This window comes from Loxodonta africana, chromosome 18 (assembly GCF_030014295.1).
Source record: "Loxodonta africana isolate mLoxAfr1 chromosome 18, mLoxAfr1.hap2, whole genome shotgun sequence".
Lineage (NCBI taxonomy): Eukaryota > Metazoa > Chordata > Mammalia > Proboscidea > Elephantidae > Loxodonta > Loxodonta africana.
Genome location: NC_087359.1, coordinates 57,189,256 through 57,214,019, shown reverse-complemented (window position 1 = coordinate 57,214,019; position 24,764 = coordinate 57,189,256). Strand labels below are relative to the sequence as shown.

At 38.2% G+C, this 24,764-nt stretch overlaps 1 protein-coding gene across 9 annotated transcripts in view; it reads left to right on the top strand.

Annotated features, from left to right (window-relative positions):
* Window positions 1-24,764, top strand: part of NF1 (neurofibromin 1) — a 253,009-nt gene that overhangs the window by 121,621 nt on the left and 106,624 nt on the right. For 7 of the 9 annotated variants that reach the window (XR_010318398.1, XM_064271434.1, XM_064271436.1 and 4 more), the window contains 7 exons: window positions 423-539; window positions 1,099-1,280; window positions 1,403-1,614; window positions 8,747-8,908; window positions 9,044-9,147; window positions 17,462-17,597; window positions 21,647-21,709. Coding sequence is in view for 8 of the 9 variants with exons in the window: in XM_064271434.1 (XP_064127504.1) it covers window positions 423-539; window positions 1,099-1,280; window positions 1,403-1,614; window positions 8,747-8,908; window positions 9,044-9,147; window positions 17,462-17,597; window positions 21,647-21,709 (976 nt within the window). In the remaining variant the exon portion in view is untranslated. The remainder of the gene's footprint in view (window positions 1-422; window positions 540-1,098; window positions 1,281-1,402; window positions 1,615-8,746; window positions 8,909-9,043; window positions 9,148-17,461; window positions 17,598-21,646; window positions 21,710-24,764) is intronic. The other 2 variants (XM_064271435.1, XM_064271438.1) reach the window with 1 other exon arrangement.

The following is a 24,764-nucleotide window of genomic DNA, read 5'->3' as shown; positions in this document are numbered from 1 at the left end:
GGAGTGTAATTGTGTTGAGTCTTTCTACAATGCAGTTTAGTTTGCACTAATGATAAATACTTATTGCCAAATATCAAAGCGATTAAGCACCGTGAACTACGTAATAACCATCCACATATATTTCTTTGACCAGATCTGGTTTTATAGTACATATTTTTGATACAAGGTAATCATTTTGCCAAGATTACTTCATAGAAAGTAATTACTGCCCTCTCCCCAATTGGAAAATCCTTCGCGTTCTGGGATTAGCGTATTAACTTGATTATTTAGGTTGCCTTTATTTAATGAAAAGGTAGTTAATAAAGTTTGTGTGTGTTAGTAAGAAAGTTTATATGTGTTCGTAAGAGATGATTTGAGGGGAAGGTGGACTGGAAGAACCTGAAAGATTTATGGTCTCAATTTTTTTTTTTTTTTTTCTCCAGAGATTTGGACCAGGCAAGCATGGAAGCAGTGGTTTCACTCCTGGCTGGTCTTCCTCTGCAGCCTGAGGAAGGAGATGGTGTGGAATTGATGGAAGCCAAATCACAGTTATTTCTTAAGTAAATTTCAGTCACCAAAAACACAAAGCAAAAAGCAAATAAAGCCCCATATTCAGCAAGACAAAGCAAGTGTAATCAAAGTAGCAAATGACTATATTTTGAAAAAGGAACTGAATTGTTCTGATATTACTATCATTGGCTGCTGTCTTATAAAATATATGAAGAAATATTACCCATGACAGGGCTGGGCTAGAAAAATTTGTTTGTTTTACTGGTGGCAGTAAAACCCAGATTGCCTTATTAAGTCATTTAAAATTACTTTGTCTAAATTATTTGGACCATTGATTTTACGTGCTAAACATTAAAAGTGACACACCAGGAAAGAGTGCGTCTATTTGATGCACATGTTACAGAACGTGTATTTGGATTTATCAGGATAAAATTATATTTAACACTGCACACTTCATAATGAGCCACCCTGGTTGGTTACCCCAAGACTGAAGAGAAGCAGATACTCGGGCTGCTCGTGTGATGCGTACGTGATTATTGCAGAATACTGTATTAGTTTTCTGGGTGACCCAGCCTGCCCTGTGTAAAGGCGAGTCTTTTCATTTCTCAGATACTTCACTTTGTTTATGAACCTTTTGAACGACTGTAGTGAAGTTGAAGATGAAAATGCACAAACAGGCGGCAGGAAACGTGGCATGTCTCGGAGGCTGGCATCACTGAGGCACTGTACGGTGCTCGCAATGTCAAACTTACTCAATGCGAACGTGGACAGTGGCCTCATGCACTCCATAGGTGAGATAAATTTAAAGCTTCATAGAGAAATGGAAAGCCTGAAAAAGGCATGTAAGACAAGTAAAAATTACTTCAGCGAGTCCATGTTAGTAAATTTGCACCTATCTCTTTCTTTATATCAGGTTTAGGTTATCACAAAGATCTCCAGACAAGAGCTACATTTATGGAAGTTTTGACAAAAATTCTCCAACAAGGCACAGAATTTGACACACTTGCAGAAACAGTGTTGGCAGATCGGTTTGAGAGACTTGTCGAATTGGTCACAATGATGGGTGATCAGGGAGAGCTGCCCATAGCTATGGCCCTGGCTAATGTGGTTCCTTGTTCTCAGTGGGTAAGTTCATTGGGTAAATGGGGAAGAAGAGTACCTGGCAAGTAGCAAATGCTTCAAAATATATTTGTTTCATAAATGTTTATTAAATGAATTGATAAAATTTTAGGTCTGGAAGAAACTTGAGATATTTTGTTGAATAGTTTTCAGCTATGTTTTTCGGTACCTTAACTGAGGAACAGTGGGGGAAGGGGCTGCGGCACCTAGCCCTTAAACTTGTATGATACCTCATTCCATCCCACTGAAAAATCCCTTTTAAACACCTGATCAAAAATAAAATTAAAGACCACTGATTTGATCACTTCTCAGCCTTTTGGGTAAAGTCAAGTGTAAAAAACTACTAATCTGGTCCAGTACCTTCATATATTTGTTGTTGTTGTTGTTAGATGCTGTTGAGTTGGTTCTGACTCATGGCGACCCTTTTATAACACAATGAAACACTGATGGCCAGTGCTGTGCCATCCTCACAATACCTTCACATATTAGATGATGTCATTAGGGCAAAATCAACTAATTATTTGTTAGTAACACATGAACTGGAATCCAAGACTTGTGCCTCTTTACTGCTTCCACTCTCCAGTTCACTTCTCTTTTTTCTATAATGCATTGTACAGACTTTTTTTTTTTATGTAAGCATTATATTTGCATTTGAAATTATGATGCTACTTATTCTTAAACACAGAAGATATAATATGGTTATTTGGCTGCTTTTTTTTAATTTAATGAAAAATTTTCCTAAAACCTCACAATGTTCTTTATTTAGTTTATAGTGTACCAAAAATGATTCAGTCTAGTAAATTATATAAAAAGTAAGATAATCTATCGCTGCCTGTAGATTTGTTTCTGGTTAGGAGCTGTAGGGTCTTATTCCTTGTAGACTTTTTAATAGGATTCTACAAATCATCACACCCTTCAAAGACTTTTCTTTAAGCTTTTAGCAAAATTCATACTCTTTACACTGGCCTACGTGGTCCAGCCCTGTCCTGATCTCTGATATCATCTCGTGCTGTTTTCCTTCTTGTTAATTAAACTTAAAGCACACATGTCATCTTTCTATTCCTCAAACATACTAGACTTGTTTCCACCTTAGAGGAGCCTTGCTGCTGCTGCTGCTGCTGCTGCTGACTGGAATTTGTCTCTCCTGATCTTTTAAATGGCCGACTTCTTGTTATTCAAGTCTCAGTTCAGATTTCTCTTTCTCAGTGAGGCCTTTACTGGCCATCCAATCAAAACTAGCCCCAGTCATTCTGTAACATTGTCTTGTTATATTTTCTTTGCTACATTTATTCACTGTGTGAAATTATCTTATTTGAATTCTTGTTTTTTATTTTTATTTTTTCATTCCATCAGAATGTGAGCTTCATGAGAGCAGAGATCTTGTCTGTCTTGTATACTGCTGTAGTTCCAGTTCTTGGACTAGAGACTGGCACAAAGTAAATAACTGTTCAATGAATGAAGATGGACTCCTGCTTGTAGCTAGGGAGCTGAGAGAAGGAAATTATTGAAGTCTCCTTGAAGCCTAAGATTAGTTTAAAAATCAACTGTTTTGAAAATGTGTTATTCTGAATGATCTTTTTTGGCACCTACCTGTAATTAGAACTAAAAATACTCAGTAATTTTCATAATAAGTCTTAAGAAGCTGTAATTCTGTTGCCTTACAGTGAATCATTTGTAATGTTACATATTATGACTTTATTTTGAGAAGATACTTTAGCCCAGATCTGTTAGTTGTATATAACCAAAAACCAAAGTCGTTACCGTCAAGTCGATTCTGACTCGTAGCAATCCTATGGGATAGAGTAGAATTGCCCCATAGGGTTTCCAAGGAGCACCTGGTAGATTCAAACTGCTGACCTTTCGGTTCGCAGCTGAACTCTTACCCACTACACCAACAGGGTTTCCAGTTATATATAAAGGGGAACAAAATACAAGATAACTTTTCAAAAATTTTAATTATTTTTTTAAATACTGTGTTTTAGGTAAAAATTTACGCAGTAAATTAGGTTCCTGTTTAACAATTTTTATATGGATTGTTCATGACATTGGTTACAGTTTTCACAACATGTCAGCATTTTGTATTCTGTTTGTTTTGTTGCCGTTGATCTAGCTTCCCTTCCCTTCTTTGCCTTTTCACCTACCTTTGGGTAAATGTTGACTATTTGGTCTCATGTATTTGATCAATTGGCACATTTCTCACAGTTGATATTGTCTATTTTATAAGCTGATATTTTTTGGGTGAAAGGCGACCTCCAGGAGTAGATTCAGCGCCAAGGTCAAAGGGCATTTAGGGCATCACCGAGATTCGTCTAGTCTCTGTCCGTCTAGTAGGCCTGGCCTTTTTTAGGAGTTTGAGTTTTGTTCTACATTTTTCTCCCATTCTATCTGGGGACCTTCTGTTGTATCCCTGGTCAGAACCGTCAGTAGTGGTAGCTGGGCATCATCTGGTTCTGCTGGTCTTAGGTTAGAAGAGGCTGTGGATTGTTAATCCTGTGGACTAGTTTCCTTTTCGAGTCTTTGGTTTCCTTCATTCTGTTTTGCTGCAGGTGAGTAGAGACAAATAGTTGTATCCTAGATGATCATCAGCAAGCTTTTAAGATCCCAGGCACTACTTTCCAAACTAGGATATAGAACATTTACTTTGTGAACTATGTTATGCCAGTTGACTAAGTTATCCCACAAGGCTATGGTCCTAAGCCTTTCAACCCAGTAAACCAATCCCATGAGTTGTTTGGACATGTCTAGGAGGTCTCCATAACTGTGCCCTCTATGTGCTTTATTACATATATGCAGCACATGCAAACATGTATGTACATATGTCTACAGATGAACCTCTACATATACATGCATGCTCTCGCATATGCCTTCCTATACGCATATATGCATACATATCTACCTATGTAACCACACACATATATTTTGGTTGTTATTACTGTTGTATATGTAATAGCATTTACCAAAGTCCCTTTTTTGTGTGTACTTCTTAGTGCCTTCATTTACCTTGGTCAAGTTGTGCAGGGTTCACCCATATTTGAGATTGCCTCTCCAATCACTGAAAATAACAAGTGTCTACTCTCTTTTTTTTTTTTTTTTTTTGCTCTCTAGGATGTGATTTCCCCTCCTTCCCCCTTCCATCCCTGGTAACTATCAAAGAATGTTTCTTTCTGTGTGTATATCTATTCTTAACTTTTTATGTGGAACCATAAAACATTTGTTCTTTTGCGATTAACTTATTTCACTCAGCATAATGTCCTCTGGATTCATCCACGTTGTAAGATGTTTTGTGGACTTCTCGTTATTCTTTATAGTTGTGTGGTATTCTATTGTACGTATGTACTGCAGTTTATCTGTTTACCTCTTGATGGGCACTGAGGTTGTTGCCATCTTTTTGCTTTTGTGAATAACGCTGCAGTGAGGATAGGTGTGCATATGTTTATTCATGTCACTGCTGTTGAATCTCTTGGATGTATACCTAGGAGTGAGATTGCTGGATCATAAGGTATTTTCTATTTCTAGCTTTTTGAGAAAGCTCCATACCATTTTCCATAGTGGTTGTACTGTATTACAATCCCACCAGCAGTATATAAGAGTTTTAATCTCCCTACTACCTCATCAGCTTTAGTTTTGTTTTTTGATCATTGCCATTTTTGCAGGGGTGAGATGGCATCTCATTGTAGGTTTTTTTTTTTTAATTGAACTGTAGGTGAAGATTTACAGAACTAGTTTCTCATCAGACAGTACACACATTGTTGTATGACTTTGGTTAACAACCCCATGACATGTCAGCACTCTCCCTTCTCAACCGTGCATTCCCTATTACCAGCTTTCCTATTCCCTCCTACCTTCTAGTCCCTGCCCCAGGGCTGGTGTGCCCCTTTAGTCTTGTTTTGTTCTATGGGCCTGTTCGATCTTTGACTGAACGGTAAACCTCAGGAGTGGCCTCAGTACTGAGCTGAAAGGGTTTCCCGGGGCAATTCTCTCAGGGTTTTGTCAGGCTAGCAAGTTTGCTCTTTCTTTTTGAGTTAGAGTTTTTTTCCACATTTTTCTCCAGCTCTGTCCAGGACCCTCTATTGTGATCCCTGTCAGAGCAGTCCGTGGTGGCAGCCAGGCACCATGTAGTTGTACTGGACTCAGTCTGGTGGAGGCTGTAGTAGTTGTGGTCCATTAGTCCTTTGGACTAATCCTTCTCTTACGTCTTCATTCTTCCTTGCTTCCGAAGGGGTGAGACCAGTGGAGTGTCCCAGATGGGCACTCACAGGCTTCCAAGACTCCAGATGGTACTCACCAAAGTAGAATGCAGAACATATTGTTTATAAATTCTTTTATGCCAGTTGAGCTAGGTGTTCCCTGAGGCCATGGTCCCCACAGTTCTCAGCCCAGCAGTTCAGTCCCTCAGGAAGTTTGAACGTTTCTGGAGCTACCATGGCCTTGTCTTGTACAGGTTGTGCCGGCTTCCCCAGTATTGTGTCCTGTCTTACTCTTCACCAAAGGTACTACTCATCTGTTGTCTGTTTTTCCACCCCTACCCCTGTCCTCCCTCATAACCATCAAATATTGTTTCTTTTTGTATGCAAACCTTTTCATGAGTTTTTACGGTAGTGGTCTCATACAGTATTTGTCCTCCAGATGCATTCACGTTATCTCATTGTAGTTTTGATTTGCATCTCTCTGATGGCTAACGGGAGCCTGGTGGCACAGTGGTTAAGAGCTCAGCTGCTAATCAGAAGGTCAGCAGATGAAATTCAACCAGCTGCTCCTTGGAAACCCTCTGGGGCAGTTCTGCTCTGCCCTATAGGGTCGCTATGAGTCAGAATCGACTTGACAGCAGCGGGTCATGGGTAACAGCTAATGATTGCAAGCATCTCTTCATGTATTTTTTGGCCATCTGAATGTTCTCTTTGGTGAAGTGTCTGTTCATGTCCTTTGCTTTTTTTCCCCCCCCCCATTGGATTGTCTTTTTGTTGTTGTTGCAATTTTCTATATATTTTAGAGATTAGACCCTTGTTGGATCTGTCATTGCCAAAGATTTTTTCCCAGTCTGTAGGTTCTCTTTTTACTCTTTTGTAAAGTCTTGATGAGCATAAATATTTAATTTTTAGGATATCCCAGTTACCTAAATTATCTTCTGTTGTTTGTATGTTTTTAATTGTGTTTGATAGACTATTTATGCTGAAAATTAGGTCCCCTAATTTTGTTCCTGTATTATCTTCCAGGAACTTTATAGTTTTTGCTTTTTAATTCTATTTTGTAAATAATGTTTTATAAATTCTAGTGCATAAAGTTTCACTGGTTTTCAGAATTTAGGGTTGGGGATTGGAATAGAAAAAAAATGTAGCACAGTAGTCTAAAAATAGTTTCTATTTTGTAACTGAATCCTGTCTCATAATTATATTTGGCTTTATATAATGATGGGTAGAATTTTTTATCTAGTCAAATATTTAGTATGTAACTGTGGGGAATAGAACAGAATATTAGGTCTTCATAATTCTTTGGCTTCTAGATTAGCTGTGGTTAGGGTCGTCAAATCTTTTCCTATAATGAAATATCAGATTATTGTAGTCCTGGGACCAGGTAAGAATCAGAGGGGCCATGAGCTATGATCCTGGCCTTTGTTGTCACTGCATGAGGTTTAGGGAATTTTTTTTTATGGCTGCCTCTAGGTATCCTCTCAATGTGTGCTTAAACGGTGATTTACTATAAGATCATTTTTCTTGGGTGTACCAAAAACTTGTTATTAATTGCCCCTGAATTGGCTACGACTCATGTCAGCCTTATGTATAACAGAACAAAAGTTGCCTGTCCTGTGCCATCTTCGTGATCACTGGTATTTTTGAGCCTATTGTTGTGGCTGTTCTGTTAGTCTGTCTCATTCAGCGTTCCTCTAGTTTTCATTGGCCCTCTACTTTTCCAGAGATGATGTCCTTTTCTAGCAATTTGTCTTTTCCTGTGATGTACCCACAGTAAGTGAGTTGAGGTCTTGCCATCCTCACTTCTAAGGAATATTCTGGTTGCATTTCTTCTAACACTGAAGAAGATTTGTTCGTTCTTTGGCAGTCCACAATATATTCACTATTTTTCATCAAGAACACAGCTTGAACGCATTCTTTTTCTGTCTTCCTTTTTCACTATCCAGCTTTCATATGCATATGATGCACTTTAATCATCAAAGTGACATCTTGGTCTTTCAAAACTTTGAAGAGATCTTTTGCAGCAGATTTGCCTAATGCAATACATTGTTTGATTTCTTGACTGCTGCTTCCATGGACGTCGATTGTTGATTCAAGTAGAATGAAATTGTGGACAGCTTCAGTTTTTTCTCCGTTAATCATGATGTTATTTATTGGTCCAATTATGAGGATTTTTGTTTTCTTTATGTTCAAGTATAATCCATACTGAAGGCTGTATGTAGTCTTTGACCTTCATTAGTGAGTGGTTTAAGTCGTCTTCATTTTCAGCAAGCAAGGTTGTGTCATCTGTATACCACAGGTTGTTAATGGGTCTTCCTGCAATCCTGATGCTGTGTTCTTCTTCATGTAGTCCGACTTCTGACATTATTTGTACTAAATCTTGATCTCTTGGTTCGGAATGCAACTGCACAGGTCCTCCTCTTCCTGTTTCTTGAAAATCCTGTAGTCTTTCTATTTTTGTTGTTTTTCTGCTCAGTCCATGTTAAATGTTCACTGAGTTTCCTGACTATGTGAGAAGAGAGTAGGGCTTTTTTTGGTCACCAAAGTCTATTCCTTCTCACTGATTTTCTAAGAAAATGACCTGTGCCAATGCCTTTGTTAAATGAAACTCAACTATTTGCTAAAATCCTCTATTTCCACTCTCTTTCATTTTGTCATGTAATTTGTGCTGACTCCTGGAGTTTTTCTGATTCCTGGTAAAGCCTATGCTTCTGTTAGTTACCTTTTACCAGTTAATCCTTAGATTTAACAGCTATTACAGGGGTACATAAACAATCAGGTTGTAAACAAATGTACACAGGTACATCCCAGGGGGAAATTTAGACAGTCAACATTTACCTTGGTTTGGCAGGTGGTTGTCCACTTTGGATTTGCCTTTCTGCCAGTTTTCAACTTCTTTCTGAAGAAAAAATGAAACTGGTTACACTAAGCCAATTTTGTTTTGTTCTCAGGATGAACTAGCTCGAGTTCTGGTTACCCTGTTTGATTCTCGACATTTACTCTACCAGTTGCTCTGGAACATGTTTTCTAAGGAAGTAGAGCTGGCAGACTCCATGCAGACGCTTTTCCGAGGCAACAGCTTGGCCAGTAAAATAATGACATTCTGTTTCAAGGTTTGTATCTGTTCATCTTTTTATGTATGGACACACCAAACAATGATTATGTACAGTACGTACAGAGTGGAGCGTCTTCTTTCCTGAAGATATATGAAGCAGACATAATAAATTCCTACTTGTGCATCTCTTTAGGTATATGGTGCTACCTACCTACAAAAACTCCTGGATCCTTTACTAAGAATTGTGATCACATCCTCTGACTGGCAACATGTTAGCTTTGAAGTGGATCCTACCAGGTTTGTCAGTCCTCTTCTATACAACTGCTCTCCCTGTTTTCACTACCACTGTTTGAGGCAAGGCCCTCGTAGTTTCTCCTCTTCACTCTGAAAATTAGTTTTTAATTATAAAAGTTATGTACAAATACACATTACAGATGACATTAAAGGCATCTTTGACTACCACCTCTAGTCCCTCCAGAGATGTAGTACTGTTACTGGTTTAGTCTGTTTTTATGCCCTTTTGCATATAAAGAAAATGTGTATTGTAATGTGTATGTGCTTAATATAAATGGTAGCATATAGTATACATGGTTTTTCAACTTGATTTTCTTTTAACTTAACCAGCTGTCTTAGATCTTCCTATGTCAGTGTATAAAGATCAATCACATTCTTTTTAACTATAATGTTTTCATAGTTTGACTATATCATAGTTTATTTAGCCCTCTAATCATTGTCCCAGCATTTGGTCTTTGTTGTTTTCAGGTGATTTGCTGTAGGACTTATTCTTCTGAAACAAAATTTTTGGTCACGTTCTTTCTTAGTTCTTAGTTCTTCATTGACTGCAAGATAAAGTTTAGAGTCCTTTGCCTTGTAGTCTAGCTATAATCCACCCTTACCTCTTACCATTCTTTCATACGTACTGTTTAACCCCAATGACATATATACATGTTTTTTTTCATTTTTAAATACATGGGAATGGAGATGCCTAATAAATAATACCTCTCTTCCTTGCCCAACTTCAAAACCAGAAAGGATAGAAGAAAGGGGGGAGGGTACCAGAAATAAATATCACATCTATTTCGGATAAAATTTATTAGAGACTATGACGTTAGATCCTGTGGGCAGAAGGGCTTGCTAATACTTCACCTTCAAATATTCTCATCTACCCTGTTCTTAGCACAGCTGAGTAATGACAGACTTCCCTCACAGGGGCTGTCAGGCTCTTTACCTCACAAGTAGAGGGAAGATCAGAATACATCTTCTCTGCAGAGAGACATAGCCCAGGTCGGAGAGGACAGCACTGAACTGAGCATGCTTAACTTTTTCTAACTCACTCCTCCTATAGTGAGGAGTGCCTTCGGAGAAGGGAAGGAGGCAAAGAGGTAATGCAAGATGCCATTTAAAAATCACCATCTGTGAAGCTTTCTCTACTGTCACCGTATGCCCCCCAATATATACACACTACACATGAGCAAAGAAATCATCTTTATTCTGTTCTTCATAGTGTCTTTCACACACACGCCATCATTTTAACACTAAATTGTAATCATTTATTATATGAATCCCCCCCAGACGGTGGGATCTTTTATATCTTTTCTTGAGCGTTGAGCATGGTATCTGGCTTACTGCTCATAAATATTTGTTGAATGAATGATTTTACCCAGTTATCTTATGCTTGCTTTTAAAAGGCACATGATAACGTTCTCTTGCCTGTCTTCCATTCAGTTAGCACCTTAAGGTCATATTTTTTAAGCTAAGTTCAGGGCTTCTTGATGGTTGCTCTTCCTAAATAAGTATTATTCAGCAACTTTATATCAACTGGTATTTTTGACCTTGCCTTTGCTGAAGTATCAATTGTAATTTCTAATTGAAAAGCCAGCACTAAATTAGCCAATTTTGTTAAAATAGTTAAATAGTTATAATTTAAAATTTAAAGGCAATATTCTTTTAAAGCCATCTTATATTTTATTACTATCAAGCAGTTTCACTTTCTAAAGATTGAAAAATGACTAACGAGTAAACTAACTGCCTGAAAGAAATCTGTACTAAGTTCTGTGGTGCAACAAAGAGAACTAGATGACAAACTTCTTATATTCAGGTTGCTTAAAATCAAACTGAGGGCCACTCTGATACGTAAAGACCTTGGAAGTTGTCACCCTTGTCCTCACAACAAGAAAAACACTGAAAAACCGAAAATCAGCAACTCCTTAGACCCGTCAGAGAATTGAGATCAAAGGGAAGCCACTGCTCCAAAAACCAGAGACAGGTGAATACAGAAAATCACAGCTTACTAGCAGCAGAACACACTGGAGCCAGTAACTGATAGAACAATTGAACAGTAATCGATAAACTGCTCGAGGCGAAATGTAGACTATTCTGAGAGTTAAAATTCCTAGGGGCCCAGTTTTAGGGGGACCGTATACTTCTGTGAGTTTTACCTCCAGGAGCACCACCAGGTTCTCACTATGCAGATCAGAGGAAAAGTAGCCATTTTGAAATAATCCCAAGGAATATGCCCATAGTATTCTGTTCTCTGTACCAAAGGCCTGCCCTCAAGGCAAACTACTTCTCTTGGTTATCTAGTGCTCCTATAACAGAAATACCACAAGTGGATGGCTTTAACAAACAGAAATTTATCCTCTCAGAGTTTAGGAGTTCTCTGTCACTCTTGGGGAAGGTCCTTGTCATCAATCTTCCTCTGGTCTAAGAGCTTCTCGCACAGGGTCCCTGAGTCCAAAGGGCATGTTCTGTTCCTGGCCCTTCTTTGTTGGTAGTATGAGGTCCCTTTGCTTTCTGCTCCCTTCTCTCTTTTATATCTCAGAAGAGTTTGACTCTAATCCTGTAGATTGAGTCCTGCCTCATTAACATAACTGCCTCTAATCCTGCCTCATTAACAACATAGAGGTTAAGATCTACAACACATAGGATAATTACATCAGATCACAAAATGGAGGACAACCGCACAATACTGGGAATCAAAGTTTAGGAAAATTTGAAAAACACATACATGTATATGTGTGCAAGAATGTGTTTAATATCTTTGTGAGGACATACACATAGAGAAATACAAATTGGAAGAATTCTCTACTTGAGGATTGTTAATGCTGCTGGAAATGGAGGGGAATGGGATGGGATTTGACCTTTGGCTGTAGCTCTTGTAACATTTCTAAACAACAAAAGAAATTGAAGAAATATAATAATTGTTAATATTTGTTAAATCTTAGTGGTGAATACACAAGTATTTTATTATTTTTAATATGTTGGAAATAGTTTATAATTAAAAAGAAAATATAGACCTGGTAGTTAGAAGATTTGAGTCATTTACATAGAGCTGGATAATTGAAGCCGAAAGAGTTTAGGGAAAAGGCCAGTGGGAGGTAGTAGTGGTGGTTGTGTGCAGTTGAGTCGATTCCCCTCATAGTGACCCTGTAGGGTAGAGTAGAAGTGCCCCATAGGGTTTTCTAGGCTGTAATATTTATGGAAACAGATTGCCAGTTTTTTTTTCTACCATAGAGTGGCTGGTGGGTTTGAAATGCTGACCTTTCAGTTAACAGCCAAGCGCTTAACCGTTGCACTATTAGGGTTCCTTCAGTGGGGATTAAAACAAAACAAAACAAAAAAACTCCACTGCTGTCGAGTCGATGCCGACTCATAGCGACCCTATCAAACAGAGTAGAACTGCCCTGTAGAGTTTTCAACCAGCGCCTGGCGGATTTGAACTGCTAAACTCTTGGTTAGCAGCCATAGCGACTAAACCACTATGCCACCAGGGTTTTCCAGTGGGGGTTACTGTCCCACAATTTTAAGAAGAAGAAGCTGACCCAGAAAACTAAGCACAGAAACAGGGTAGAACCACGTAGGCAATACAGGGGTCATGAAGCTGAGGGAAAGAGAATTTCAAGCAGATTCATGGGATCTGGTGTTAAAAAGAAAGCAAGTAATATTTTATTTAGATATGTCTGAGCAGGTGGGCTAGGTGTTCTTTGTTGTTTGCTTCTCTGTGGGCATGATACTTCTCCCCACCTGGTCCAATGGGCAGGGCCAGTTACTCAGCTATGGTGCAGCAGGGGAGGGACAGGGATGGGCTCTTTGTGGCACGCACTGGGACCAGCAGAGCAGGGCCAGGGGTCAGTGCAGGGCAGGTTCCAGTAGACCGTGCTTCTTGAGGGTACAATGTTCAGTGCACAGTGCAGATAGGAAGGAGGAGAGATTGTGATGTGTGGTGCTAAGCAGGTGTGGGAAAAAAGAGGAAGAGGAGAAAGAAAAAGAAGCAAAAAAAAAAAAAAAGTGCTTAGGGAGCCTGCCGTTGGAGTGGCGTGGGGAGGCCATGTGCCAGTGACTTTCCAGCCAAGTGGTGAGGCACAGCCCGTCAGGAAGGGACAGCAGATACAGCATACCCACCCAGATCAGCAGGAGAAAGGAAAGAAAGGAAGGGAGAGAGAGATAAGAAGCTAGATTTAAAAAAAAAAAAAAAAAGAGGGGGAGGAGAGAAAGGCAGAGGCAGCTAGGTGGTCAGGAGAAAGGAATGGAAAGAATGTAAAGAGAAAAGAAACCAAAAAAAAAAAAAAGATGCCAGGTGGTTGGGGGAGGAAGGAAGGGAAAAGAGATAGAGATAAGCAACTGAGAAAAGAAAGAAGAAAGAAAAAAAATACCCCAAGGGAGCCCTCCAGAAGTATGTCCCAAGCTAAGCAGTGCTGCACAGCTTGTCCAGGAGTGGAAATGGCACATGATGCCAGGTGTTCAGGAGAAGGGTAAGGAAGGAAGGTAGAGGGAGACAAGAAATTGAGGAAAGAAAAGAAGACGAAAAATAAAGTACTCCAAGGGAGCCCACTGGTGTGGTGGTGTAGACCAGGGAAGTGGCCTCCCAGCCACGTGGCACTGCACAGTTTGTCTAGAAGGAGCAGAGATGGCACACAGTGCCAGGTGTTCAGGAGAAAAGATGGGAAGCATAGTAGAAAGAGACAAGAAATAGAGCAAAGGAAAAAAAAAAAAAAAAACCCCAAGGGAGTGGTGTGGACCAGGGAAGTGGCTCCCTAGCGATGCGGCACTTCATAGTCTGTCTAGAAAGAGCAGAGATGGCACACAGCACCAGGCGTTCAGGAGAAAAGGAGGGAGGGATGGTAGAGACAAGAAATAAAGAATAGACAAAAAAAAATCCCCAGGGTTGCAAAGCAAATGAACAGATACTTCACCAAAAAAGACATTCCAGCAGCTAACAGACACAAGGGAATGCTCATGATCACTAGCCATTAGAGAAATGCAAATCAAAACCACAATGAGATACCGTCTCACCCCGGCATTACTGGCATGGATCAAAAAAACAGAAAATAACAAATATTGGAGAGGCTGGGGGAGACTGGAACTCTTTATGCATTGCTGGTGGGAATGCAGAATGGTACAACCACTGTGGAAAGTGATATGGTGCTTCCTTAGAAAGCTAGAAATAGAAATACCATACGATCCAAGCAATCCCATCCCTAGGAATATAGCTGAGACAAATAAGAGCCGTCATATGAATAGACACATGCACACCCATGTTTATTGCAGCATTGTTCACAATAGCAAAAAACGGAAACAACCTAGATGCCTATCAACGGATGAATGGATAAACAAGTTACGGTACATACACACGATAGAGTACTATGCAACAGTAAAGAACAGTGATGAGTCTGCAAAGCATCTCACAACATGGATGAATCTGGAGGGCATTATGCTGAGTGAGATAAGTCAATCACAAAAGGACAAATACTGTACGAGGCCACTACTATAAAAGCTCATGAAAAGGTTTACACGCACAAAAAAAACCAATTTTTGATGCTTATGAGGGAGGGGAGGGATGGGGATGGAAAAACACTAATTAGACAATAGATAAGAGGTAACTTCGGTGAAGGGTAAGACAGTACACAATACCAGGGAAGCCAGCACAACTTGAACAAGGCAAGGTCATGGAACCTCCACAAATACATCAATAAGTCCCCTGAGAGAGACCTAATTCCTGGGTTGAGGGCTGTGGGGATGGGGAACATCTAGCTCAATTGGCATAACATAGTTTATATATAAAAAAAAGTTATACATTCTAATTTAGTGAGTAGCGTCTGGGGTCTTCAAAGCCTGTGAGTGGCCATCTAAGATACTCCACTGGTCTCATCCCATCGAGAGTAAGGGAGAATGAAGAAAACGAAAGACTAGTCCAAGGGACTAATGGACTACAACTACTACAGCCTCCACCAGACTGAGTCTAGTACAATTAGATGGTGCCCAGCTACGACCACTGACTGCTCTGACAGGGATCACAATAGAGGGTCCCAGACAGCTGGAGAAAAATGTAGAACAAAATTCTAACTCACAAAAGAAGACCATACTTACTAGTCTGACGGACTGGAGAAAGCCTGAGAGTATGGTGCCCAGACACCCTTTTAGCTCAGTACCGAAGTCACTTCTGAGGTTCACCTTTCAGCCAAAGTTTAGACAGACCCATAAAACAAAGCAAGACTAAACGAGTCCAGCCCAGAGGAAAGGACTACAAGGCAGGAGGGGACAGGAGAGATAGTAATAAGGAACCCAAAGTTGAAAAGGGAGAGTATAAACGTGTTGTGGAGTTGGTAACCAATGTCACAAAACAATGTGTGTAGTAACTTTAATGAGAAGCTAGTTCTGTAAACCTTCATCTAAAATACAAAAAAAAAAAAAAAAAATCCCCAAGGTTGCCCACTGGCTTGGTGGCACGGACCAGGGAAGTGGCTTCCAAGCCACTAAGCACTGCACAGACTATCTAGAAGGGGCAGAGATGGCACACAGCACCAGGAATTCAGGAGACAGGAAAAGAAAGTAGAGAAGAGAAACCGAGAAATGAAGAAAAAAAGAAAAAAAATGCCACCAGGGATCCCACCAGCATGGTGATGCAAAATGTGATAGCGAGTCCCCAGTTGAGTGGCACTGTACAGCACGTCAGGAAGGAGCACAGATGGCACACGCCACCAGGTGTTTGGGAGAAGAGGAAGGAAGAAAGGTAGAGGGTGACAAGAAATCGAGAAAAGAAGAGAGAAAGGAAAAGGAAAAAATAATGCCCTGAGGAAGCCCACCGGTGTGGTGGCACGGACCAGGGAAGTAGCTCCCCAGCGGTGCAGCACTGCATAGCCAGTCTAGAAGGAGCAGAGATGGTGCATGGTGCCAGATGTTCAGGAGAAAAGAGGGGAAAGATGGTAGGGACAGGAAATCGAGACGAGAAAAAAAAAAAAATCCCCAAGGGAGTCCACTGGCTTAGGTGCACGAACCAGGGAAGTGGTTCCCAAGCCACGTAGTTACAGCCTGTCTAGAAGGGGCAGAGATGGGTGCAGCACTAGGTATTCAGGAGACAGAAAAAGAAGGTAAGTAGAGAGAAGAGAAACCAAGACATGAAGAAACAAAAAGAAGAAAAAAAAAAAAAATGGCGCCAGGGATATCACCAGCATGGCGGTGCGGACTAGGGAAGCGGCTCCCCAGCCAAGCGGCACTTCAGAGCCTGTTGGAGGAAGCGGAGATGGCACACAGAGCCAGGTGTTTGAGAGACAGGGAGAAAAGGGGGTGAGAGAGAGGGAAGAAACCAAAAGAAGCATGAAAAAAGCAAGAATAGCCAACAGGAAAATGGCACCAAAGGAGCTGGCCAGTGTGGGTGGGGAAAATCCAAGTGGGATAGTGCCAGGGCCTCCCGGCCTGGGAAGCAGCAGAGGCTTAGCAGGGGGATGAAAGGTAGAGGATGGGAGAGTGTGAAGCGCTGGTTACAGGGTCCTTTGTCTCCTGGTGGGAGCTCTGTGAAGCTGCTTTCCTAGTCCCTGTCCGCCAATCGTGAATCGGTGCTGCATTAGCTGATAGGGAACTTCCACTCTGTATCTCTCCTCGTTCTCTTTCCTCTGCCAGTTTCTTAACTCCATTCGGTGTTGGGTCATCGCCTCATTTGCCACTTAGGGTTCCAGGATTGACGTTTATCTGTTTTACTTAGTTTTCGGGTCTTTGCTGTGGAGGGACAGCGTGGTGCTTCTGTCTGTAGCACCATGTTGGCTCCGCCTTCCTGCGAAACCAAGTAATATTTGAGAACAGTGAGATCTATAAGTCACAGTAAGAACTTTAGTTGCTAAAGGAAGAAGAAAAATAGCACGACCTCATTTGTTCTGTATAAATTGTCTTGATTAAATATTTTCAAATAATGTATGTTTAATTTAGTAACATAATCTAACAATGTAATCCTCAGTGTGCCGCTTTCACAGCATCAACATTCTGCTGTTCGTGTTTTCCCTTCTTCTCCCATCCCCTTCCCAGGAATTTTAAATCATATCCCAGAAATCATGTTTCCAACAGATAAGGACTTAAAAATATATGTCCAGTTATTATTATCACACCCACTAAAATTCAAAATAATTCTAAGACTAATTTTTTTTATTAAATCTTTCCTAGTAAAATTGCCCTTTAAAAAAAACAAAACAGAACAGTTTTTATAGTTCAAATCAGGATACCACCAAGGTCCATACACTGTTTAGCTGAATGTCTATTAACGAATCTTTTTTAAAGAGTGATTTTTTTTTTTTTTTAAACCAACTGTTTGATTTTACCTTTTTTTTTTTTGTTTTTTTGGTAGGTTAGAACAGTCAGAAAGCCTTGAAGAAAACCAGCGGAATCTCCTTCAGATGACTGAAAAGTTCTTTCATGCCATCATCAGTTCCTCCTCGGAGTTCCCCCCTCAACTTCGAAGTGTGTGCCACTGTTTATATCAGGTATGCTTAAAGTTAGAAATTACCGCTATGAGTTCAAAGCTAAATTATGAAGGATACTTCACCAAAGAGGGATTTAGCTGTTAGTGGATGGTTGACTGGTCAGTTTGGATGAGTAATACATTAAGAATTATTGTTGGAATTGGCTTTGAATAAACATAAATATTGCTTAGGAGGTATGTTAAAGTATTTTGAGGGAATACTTTGAAATTATTAATTTCCTTGCTTTGGGAGCAAATTTAAACTGCACTAATCTATTGGGTATGATGGCTGCAGTTGAAATATGTTACAGAATTGTTTGTTACTTTTCCAAAATTAATTGTCAGATCTTTCACAAATGAGGCAAGTCTACTTCTTGCTTTTTGGGTTATGAAATGCTTGATCTCTCATTTTGGTTTCCTCATTAGGATGTGTTTATATCAGGTTTTCCCAGGACAGACTCGTTGTTCTGTTTATTTTATGTAGAGTGCTACTTATACTAGCACAGCAAGTAATGCTTGTGAGTTTGATGTCCATAGTCACCCCCTTCTTGTTGCAGGAATTAGGTCTGTGTCCTTTTATGGCCTTGACTGTGTTTTTGAATTACATACGCATTTTTAGAAATGATTTTATTCATTCTAAGAAAGGTTAATGCGTATCCACGTTGTTGTTGTCATTGAGTCAGTTTGACTTGTAGTGACCCTGTGTACAACAGAAAAAAACACTGCCTAGTCCTGAGCCGTCGTCCACATTAGCCTGTGTGAATTGTGATTCAGGAAGAAACGTTAGTGGGTCTGGAGTTAGGGACAGGGTGGGTATAAGGGAAGAATTTTACTTATTTACCAAAACCCATACCTTTGCCTCTCTTTCTTTGCAGAGCCATCCCCAGCCATTTGTTTTTAGCACAGGGCTTTGGTTGCTTAGAGACCTTAGCAGCACCAGTGAAATCACCATTTTAAAAAGCTGTTTCAGGCTGCTCTGTGTGAAGGTTTTCCCCATTGCTATTTATAAAGATGTATCTGCTGTAGCTATTTAAAAAAAAAAACAACTTATACATAGATGATAAAGCCTGCTTAGCATTAAGTCTCAATTTATCATGACTGTTTCCGCCTTTTGAAAAAAGCTCAAGGAAACTTAGCCCTACATAATTTTTTCAGCTGGTTAACTCTGAGGCTGGAAGGTTGTATAGTTATTTTATGAAACTTAATACAGTACATGATATCTTAAGTTTGGATCTTACTCAGTTTTCTCTTTAAATCTAATTTAGTAATTTTATGTTTATAAAACTGGGCAGGTGAGAAATAGTGAACGCACATTAAAAATAGTCTGGGTGGACTTCTTGGTTGCCTAGTAGTAACTGTTCTTAAGAGAGCAAACTGGTTTGTAAAATGACATTGGCTTTGACTTCAGTTGGTTAAAGTGAATGGGGACTGACTACCTGATTACATGGTTTAGTAGATTTTGATAGAAATTTTTCAGGTGGTTGTCATTCTAAACAAAAAATATTTATGATCAGCAAACTGGATACCAATTTGAGACCATGATCCTAATAAAGGATAAAACCTTAGTGAAAACCAGGGCTTGGAATTTAGAAAGTACTTAGGAAATAGTTAATGAAGGAATAAATCCCCCCCAAGTGACTTATTACACACCATGTGTTGTGCTTTTTTAGAGCACTAAAATAAAGTATCCTGCATTATCTTAATAACAGACCTGAGCTATCATATTAAAATTTCACGTAAAGTTATTCTCTTTAAGAACATAAATCCTGTATCAGTGCATTGTTTTGAAGTGTTAGGTAAACTTAACATTGTAGGAACGTATGGTACTATGGAGCAACTGTATGCTGTTTATGAATAAGGTTTCATTTTTTAATAAGTGACCGATAATGGAATTTTACAGTCACTAATTTAAAAAAGAAAGAAAAGTTTTGATCTCAAGATACTCTTTCATCATGTCTTCTTCCGAATGTATTTTTTTCCCTTTGGTTCGCTCTTTTGTTTTTATTCATCTTCCCTCCTCTGGCTTTTTGTGCCCTTTTGGTTTTGGCTCTAACATAATGGTACCTTTGTGCGTTTATGTTCTGCTGGGAGGGATAGATAGTAGTAGATCGTGGTGTGTTTTTTTTCCCTAGTAAACATGGCTCCTGCTTTGGGATCTATTGGGGAAAATTTGAAAGCTAAGTGAGTATATTTCTAGGTAATAAATTTTCTCTGAGCTTCAGCTCTTTTCAGTTGAGCTGATATTTTGTCTGTTAAGCCTTTTTCAAATCATGCTTTAACTAGCTCTATTATTTTATATGCTTTCCTCTGTGGACTTTGGGTTAAAGTTATACAGGACTGGCCAACTGTGAATATGTGTCAGATTTGTCATTAAGCCATTTTCTCATGTATGTCTCTACTTTTTCTCCTGATAGTTTTGGAATAAAGAGAAAAGGATTCCTAGAATGTAGTTTCTCTTAAGTTATAATAAGAGAATTCTATGGAAGAGCTAAACATTATGATACTAAATAAATGTCCTGTTTTTCCCAGTACATAATTTTTTTAAGCCTATAAAGAATGGTTATACACCAAAATTGGAAAAAAAAAAAAAAACTATAAAACTTCATTTTTGTGATATACTAGCACTTTTGTATGGAGCCCTGGTGGCACAATGGTTAAGTGTGCTTGGTTGCTAACCAAAAGGTTGGTGGCTCAAACCTACCCAGCAGCTCTGCAGGAGAAAAACCTAACGAGATCTGCTCCTGTAAAGATTACAGCCTAGAAAACCCTTTGAGGCAGTTCTACTCTGTCGTATAAGGTCACTATGATTCAGAAATCCACTTGACGGCACCTAACAACAACAGGGTTTTTGTGTGTAAATCTGAAGTTAGAACCAAAGCTCCATAAGATAAGGGACTGTGTCCTTTTAGCTTACTGCTGTGTCCCAGCCTCCAGAACAGTGTCCGGCATGTAGGTGCGCAGTAATTGCTTGGATGAATGGATTGATGGATGGACGAATGTCGAACTAATCTTAAGCCCAAATTTTTATGGGTTCTACTGTGGATTACCTAGAATTGCTAGAATAAGGTGCTCTGTATCAGTGGATTAGGACAAATCCTAATTTGGCTTAGAAAATGTTTTAGATTTAAAAGCAACTGTTCTACCTAATCTATTCCAGTCAGGCATCTTTTAATTTTAAAAGAATTCTTTAGCCTAGAAGGAGCTCTGAGAGGTGAAACCAATGTCTTTATGTTTTTTGTCGTCGTTGTTGTTGTTTGAGACATTCTAATAAATGGTTAGCTGTAATATGTAAAAATTTTAAACAGGCACACAGTTTTATTCAGTAAGTTTCTCTGCAGTTTCTTCACTTTCATATTAAATAATGCTTATTTCTAGTTGAGCTGATAACATTTTTCTCCCAAATGTTGCATAACTTTTAACTTCCCCTTACTAGAACCATTCCAGGAAAGTAGCCTATAAATTGAAAATGTATGGAATTTTAAGAGTAATCATTCTTAAGAGAAAGAGACTAAGAGTTTTTAATTTAAAATCTTTAAAGTGAAATTTCTATTGTACCTAGTCATTTAATTTTTAATTTTTTAATCAGTAGAATTTTAATTAAATTCCAGATATCGAAAAAGGAATTTTAAGTCAATTGAAGGATACACAGAGAAGTATTTTACATGTCAAGAAAAACTATGTAGACACATAGAAGTGTTTTTAGTGTGTGATCTACTTATAAACAAGCATTTTATATAAAATTTATTACAAGCTAGGAATTAACTAAAATACAAGTATTTAATACCCTCAAATCTGCTTGGTGAGAGCTTTTCTGTGATTTTTAGCCAGAAATAGTAGATATGATTGAGTCTCAACATTTCTTACTATTTATTTAGTGCTTTGGCTTAAAGTGTAATAAAAATTAAAATCCAGGATTAAAATTCATCCCTCAAAATTCAGTTGATTTCTAATTTTTTGTTGATTCCATTTGTGTAACATTTTATCGTGTAATTTTATGTACAAGCCAACATTGTTTTTGTTGCTGTATGTAGTTGGTGCTGTGACTTGTTTGTGCTCATCTCTGTTCTGTAGGCAACTTGCCACTCCCTACTGAATAAAGCTACAGTAAAAGAAAAAAAGGAAAACAAAAAATCAGTAAGTTTGGAGAACTTTTTATTAGCTGTTTCTTTCAAAGCAGAACAAAAATCTTTTGCTGTTTGTTAAGAACATCTTCACTTCAGCCTATTTGACCTTCACTGTAAAATCATTCTACTAATTCTGGCACAAAATAGCTTTCATTTCAATTAACCCTGGAATTAAGTTACACTGAAAAACATTCTCTGTGTTCCTTTGGTTTGATTTATCCCAAAGGCATTTGGGGGCATTTGTTGCATTGGATATCCATGGTCTAACTTTATTGTTATTATTATTTTTTTTTTTTGAATTATAAATGAATGCAAAAGAAACTTAATTTCAAGGCCTTAGGAAATGCTGACTTTCTTCATTCTTGCTTCTTGTTTGCAGGTAATGTGAGTGGTTCCTTTTCTTAGAGATGGAAGTTTGCTTACTTGTTAGAAGTATATGGAGGGAACGTGTCACTTTCCAAATCTTACCTAAAAGTTGCTAAATTTTATTTTTTACCCCCTATGTTTTTATGCAGACGGCCTTGGGCATAACTTATTTGCACTTAGGTTGTAGACCCTCTAATGGTAAAACCACTTTTGCCTTAGAGAACATCATTATTTAATTACTGGGATTGAAAACAGTACTTTTAAAATAAAACTTATTGAGTTCATATTTATAAGCACCTTATTTTGCAAACATGATGTACGAATATACTACTTCAATGAACTTGCTTAAATTTAAAAAGAAGAAAATTATGGTAGTCAATTATTTTATTCCATTGAATGGAATTTGTCCAAAATACAACATGCATTCATTTTAAATTTGCCATTCTTTGTCAGTGTGACTTATCCTTACCAAACTTCAGTACTCTATTTGTTCATATAATTCAAATGATTTTAGAGGAAGATGTAAAAGAAACCTTTATGATTCAGGTATGTAGCTTTTCTTTAAAAAGTATAATTTAGAATATAGGGTACATGCGGTTTCATCTTTCATTCTGTGTCTAAGCTTTATATATTATAAATTTGTTTTAAATTAAGAACTAAATTAAAATTAGAGGCATATGCTTTTATTATGTCCATTCAAGATTTTCTTCTTGAATATGTTAAGTAAGTTTGGTCAACTGTGAGCAAATTGATTGGATTGGGTGAACTTCTTCCTTAATAAAAATAGTTCTTTCTAATGCTTCAGCCTTCTAATTCTCAGCATATGTGAGTTTAACATAATATACACCATCACTGTTGAAATTAATTTCCTGTTTCTAACACTCTTGTTCAGTGTTATACTAATGCCATTGTGTAGTGTATCACATAAATTAAAATTCAGGCTTTCTGTGTTTCTTTAGAGCATGTTTTCTAGCCTTCTTAACATTGCTTTATTAAGATTTTTGTCTAAAATGTCCTTTGAAATGATTTTTTCTAATACAGTTATTTTCAGAGTTTTTTTTTTTTTTTTAAGTTTCTCGTAACCAAATTTTGGAATGTATTTCTCAGCGCAGGTGGTAATGAGGTCCTAATGGAAATAAGGAGATCTAATTGGTAATATGAAATGTTTTGGAACACATTCCAAAGTATGAAGACTGTATAATTATTATGAATTTAGAATGTCATTTTGTGGGGTTGTTTGCTTAATAGAATCTAATTTTTTTTTGTTTGCTTTTTAAAGCAAGCTACTTTCTTTTGGGGCATATGTGTCATGGATTGGAATAGGTAAAATACATAGACAAGTTTCTGGCTTCTGGTGTATGACTGTGTAGTCATATTAGAGATAATACTGTTTGTTATATTCAGATATGTATTATTCAGTTTACTTTGAAAGTCTAATTGCCAACCTAACTCAGGGAGAATTTGCAATAACGACGCACGTATGGGTAGTGATCCTCTTGCTGATATACACTTTATGGGTAGATGTATTTGCATTATGTAGCTCAGATTTTCCAGGGGGACTAAAGGGAACGTTTGGCTGATAGCTGGTTTCAGAGCACAGAGTGGCCCAACTTTGGCTTTTAATGCAGGATGTCTTTTGGACCCAAATTAGATTTTTATGAATTAAACAAAACACTTGAGTTTGGGTATATTTATAAGGTAAAAGTACATTGATGTTAACTGGTAGTGAAAGAAAAAGCAATGGTTTCATAAAGTGATTCCTTCACAAGACTTGTTATAAAGCATTTTTAATAATACCGATTATGTTTTATCAGGTCTTAGTTCCAAAAATACACTGACCCTTCCCTCAGTGAGATTACATATTTACATGATACATGAAACAACGTGTGTCCCTGAGGTGTGGATATTTTGGGTTTTGACATGAACTGTTTTCGAAGGTGTGGAAAATGGTGAAGGTGTAGCACTTTTCATAAATTTTATAGTAGTATTCCTTTGGGAAATAATCCACCTAGCTTTTCATTAAATTCTGAAGTTGAGTAGTATTAAATATAAACCAGGTGTAAACCTGCGTCACCCTTTAAAGCTTTTTTGTCCTAGAGAAAGTCAGTATAAGCTGCTTTCAGAAGTGTATTTTAAAGAGCTCTCCATGGGCATACATTGTTGATATTTTTGAGATAGACTTTCCCAGTAGGCTAGTGTTTTAAAAATTAACTGGTTCTTTGAAAACCAAACTATGGCTTTTAGCTTTTTACAAGTCACTTCAGGGTACTGATGGGTTAAACTGAATACATGCTGATTCTTTTAAAACAACCTGTTTAAAATTAAATATAAAGGAATTTTTAACCATCTTCCCTCTTGCTAAACTATTTCTTCAACTCTTTAAAATCTTGTAGAAATGCTGTTACGTTTCTTCTGTTCTAAGATTACAATTTGGGAATTCTTCAAGAACCACTCAGTAGTGATGGAGGTCTGTGAGCTTTCTGAAATTGTAAGCAGAGTTTTGTCTGTGAGCATGCATATGTCTTTACTGTACTGGAATAGTAAAAACATTTGAATTTTCTTTAAGTCCATTAAAAAAATATATTTCCACTAAAAATAACTCTGCAGCAGTATTTAGGTGTTACAGCCATTCTACTAAGGCTGCTGTATTTAGCCTTCTTGGCCAGTTTTCCCATTATTGAAGGTGAGAATGCATTAAT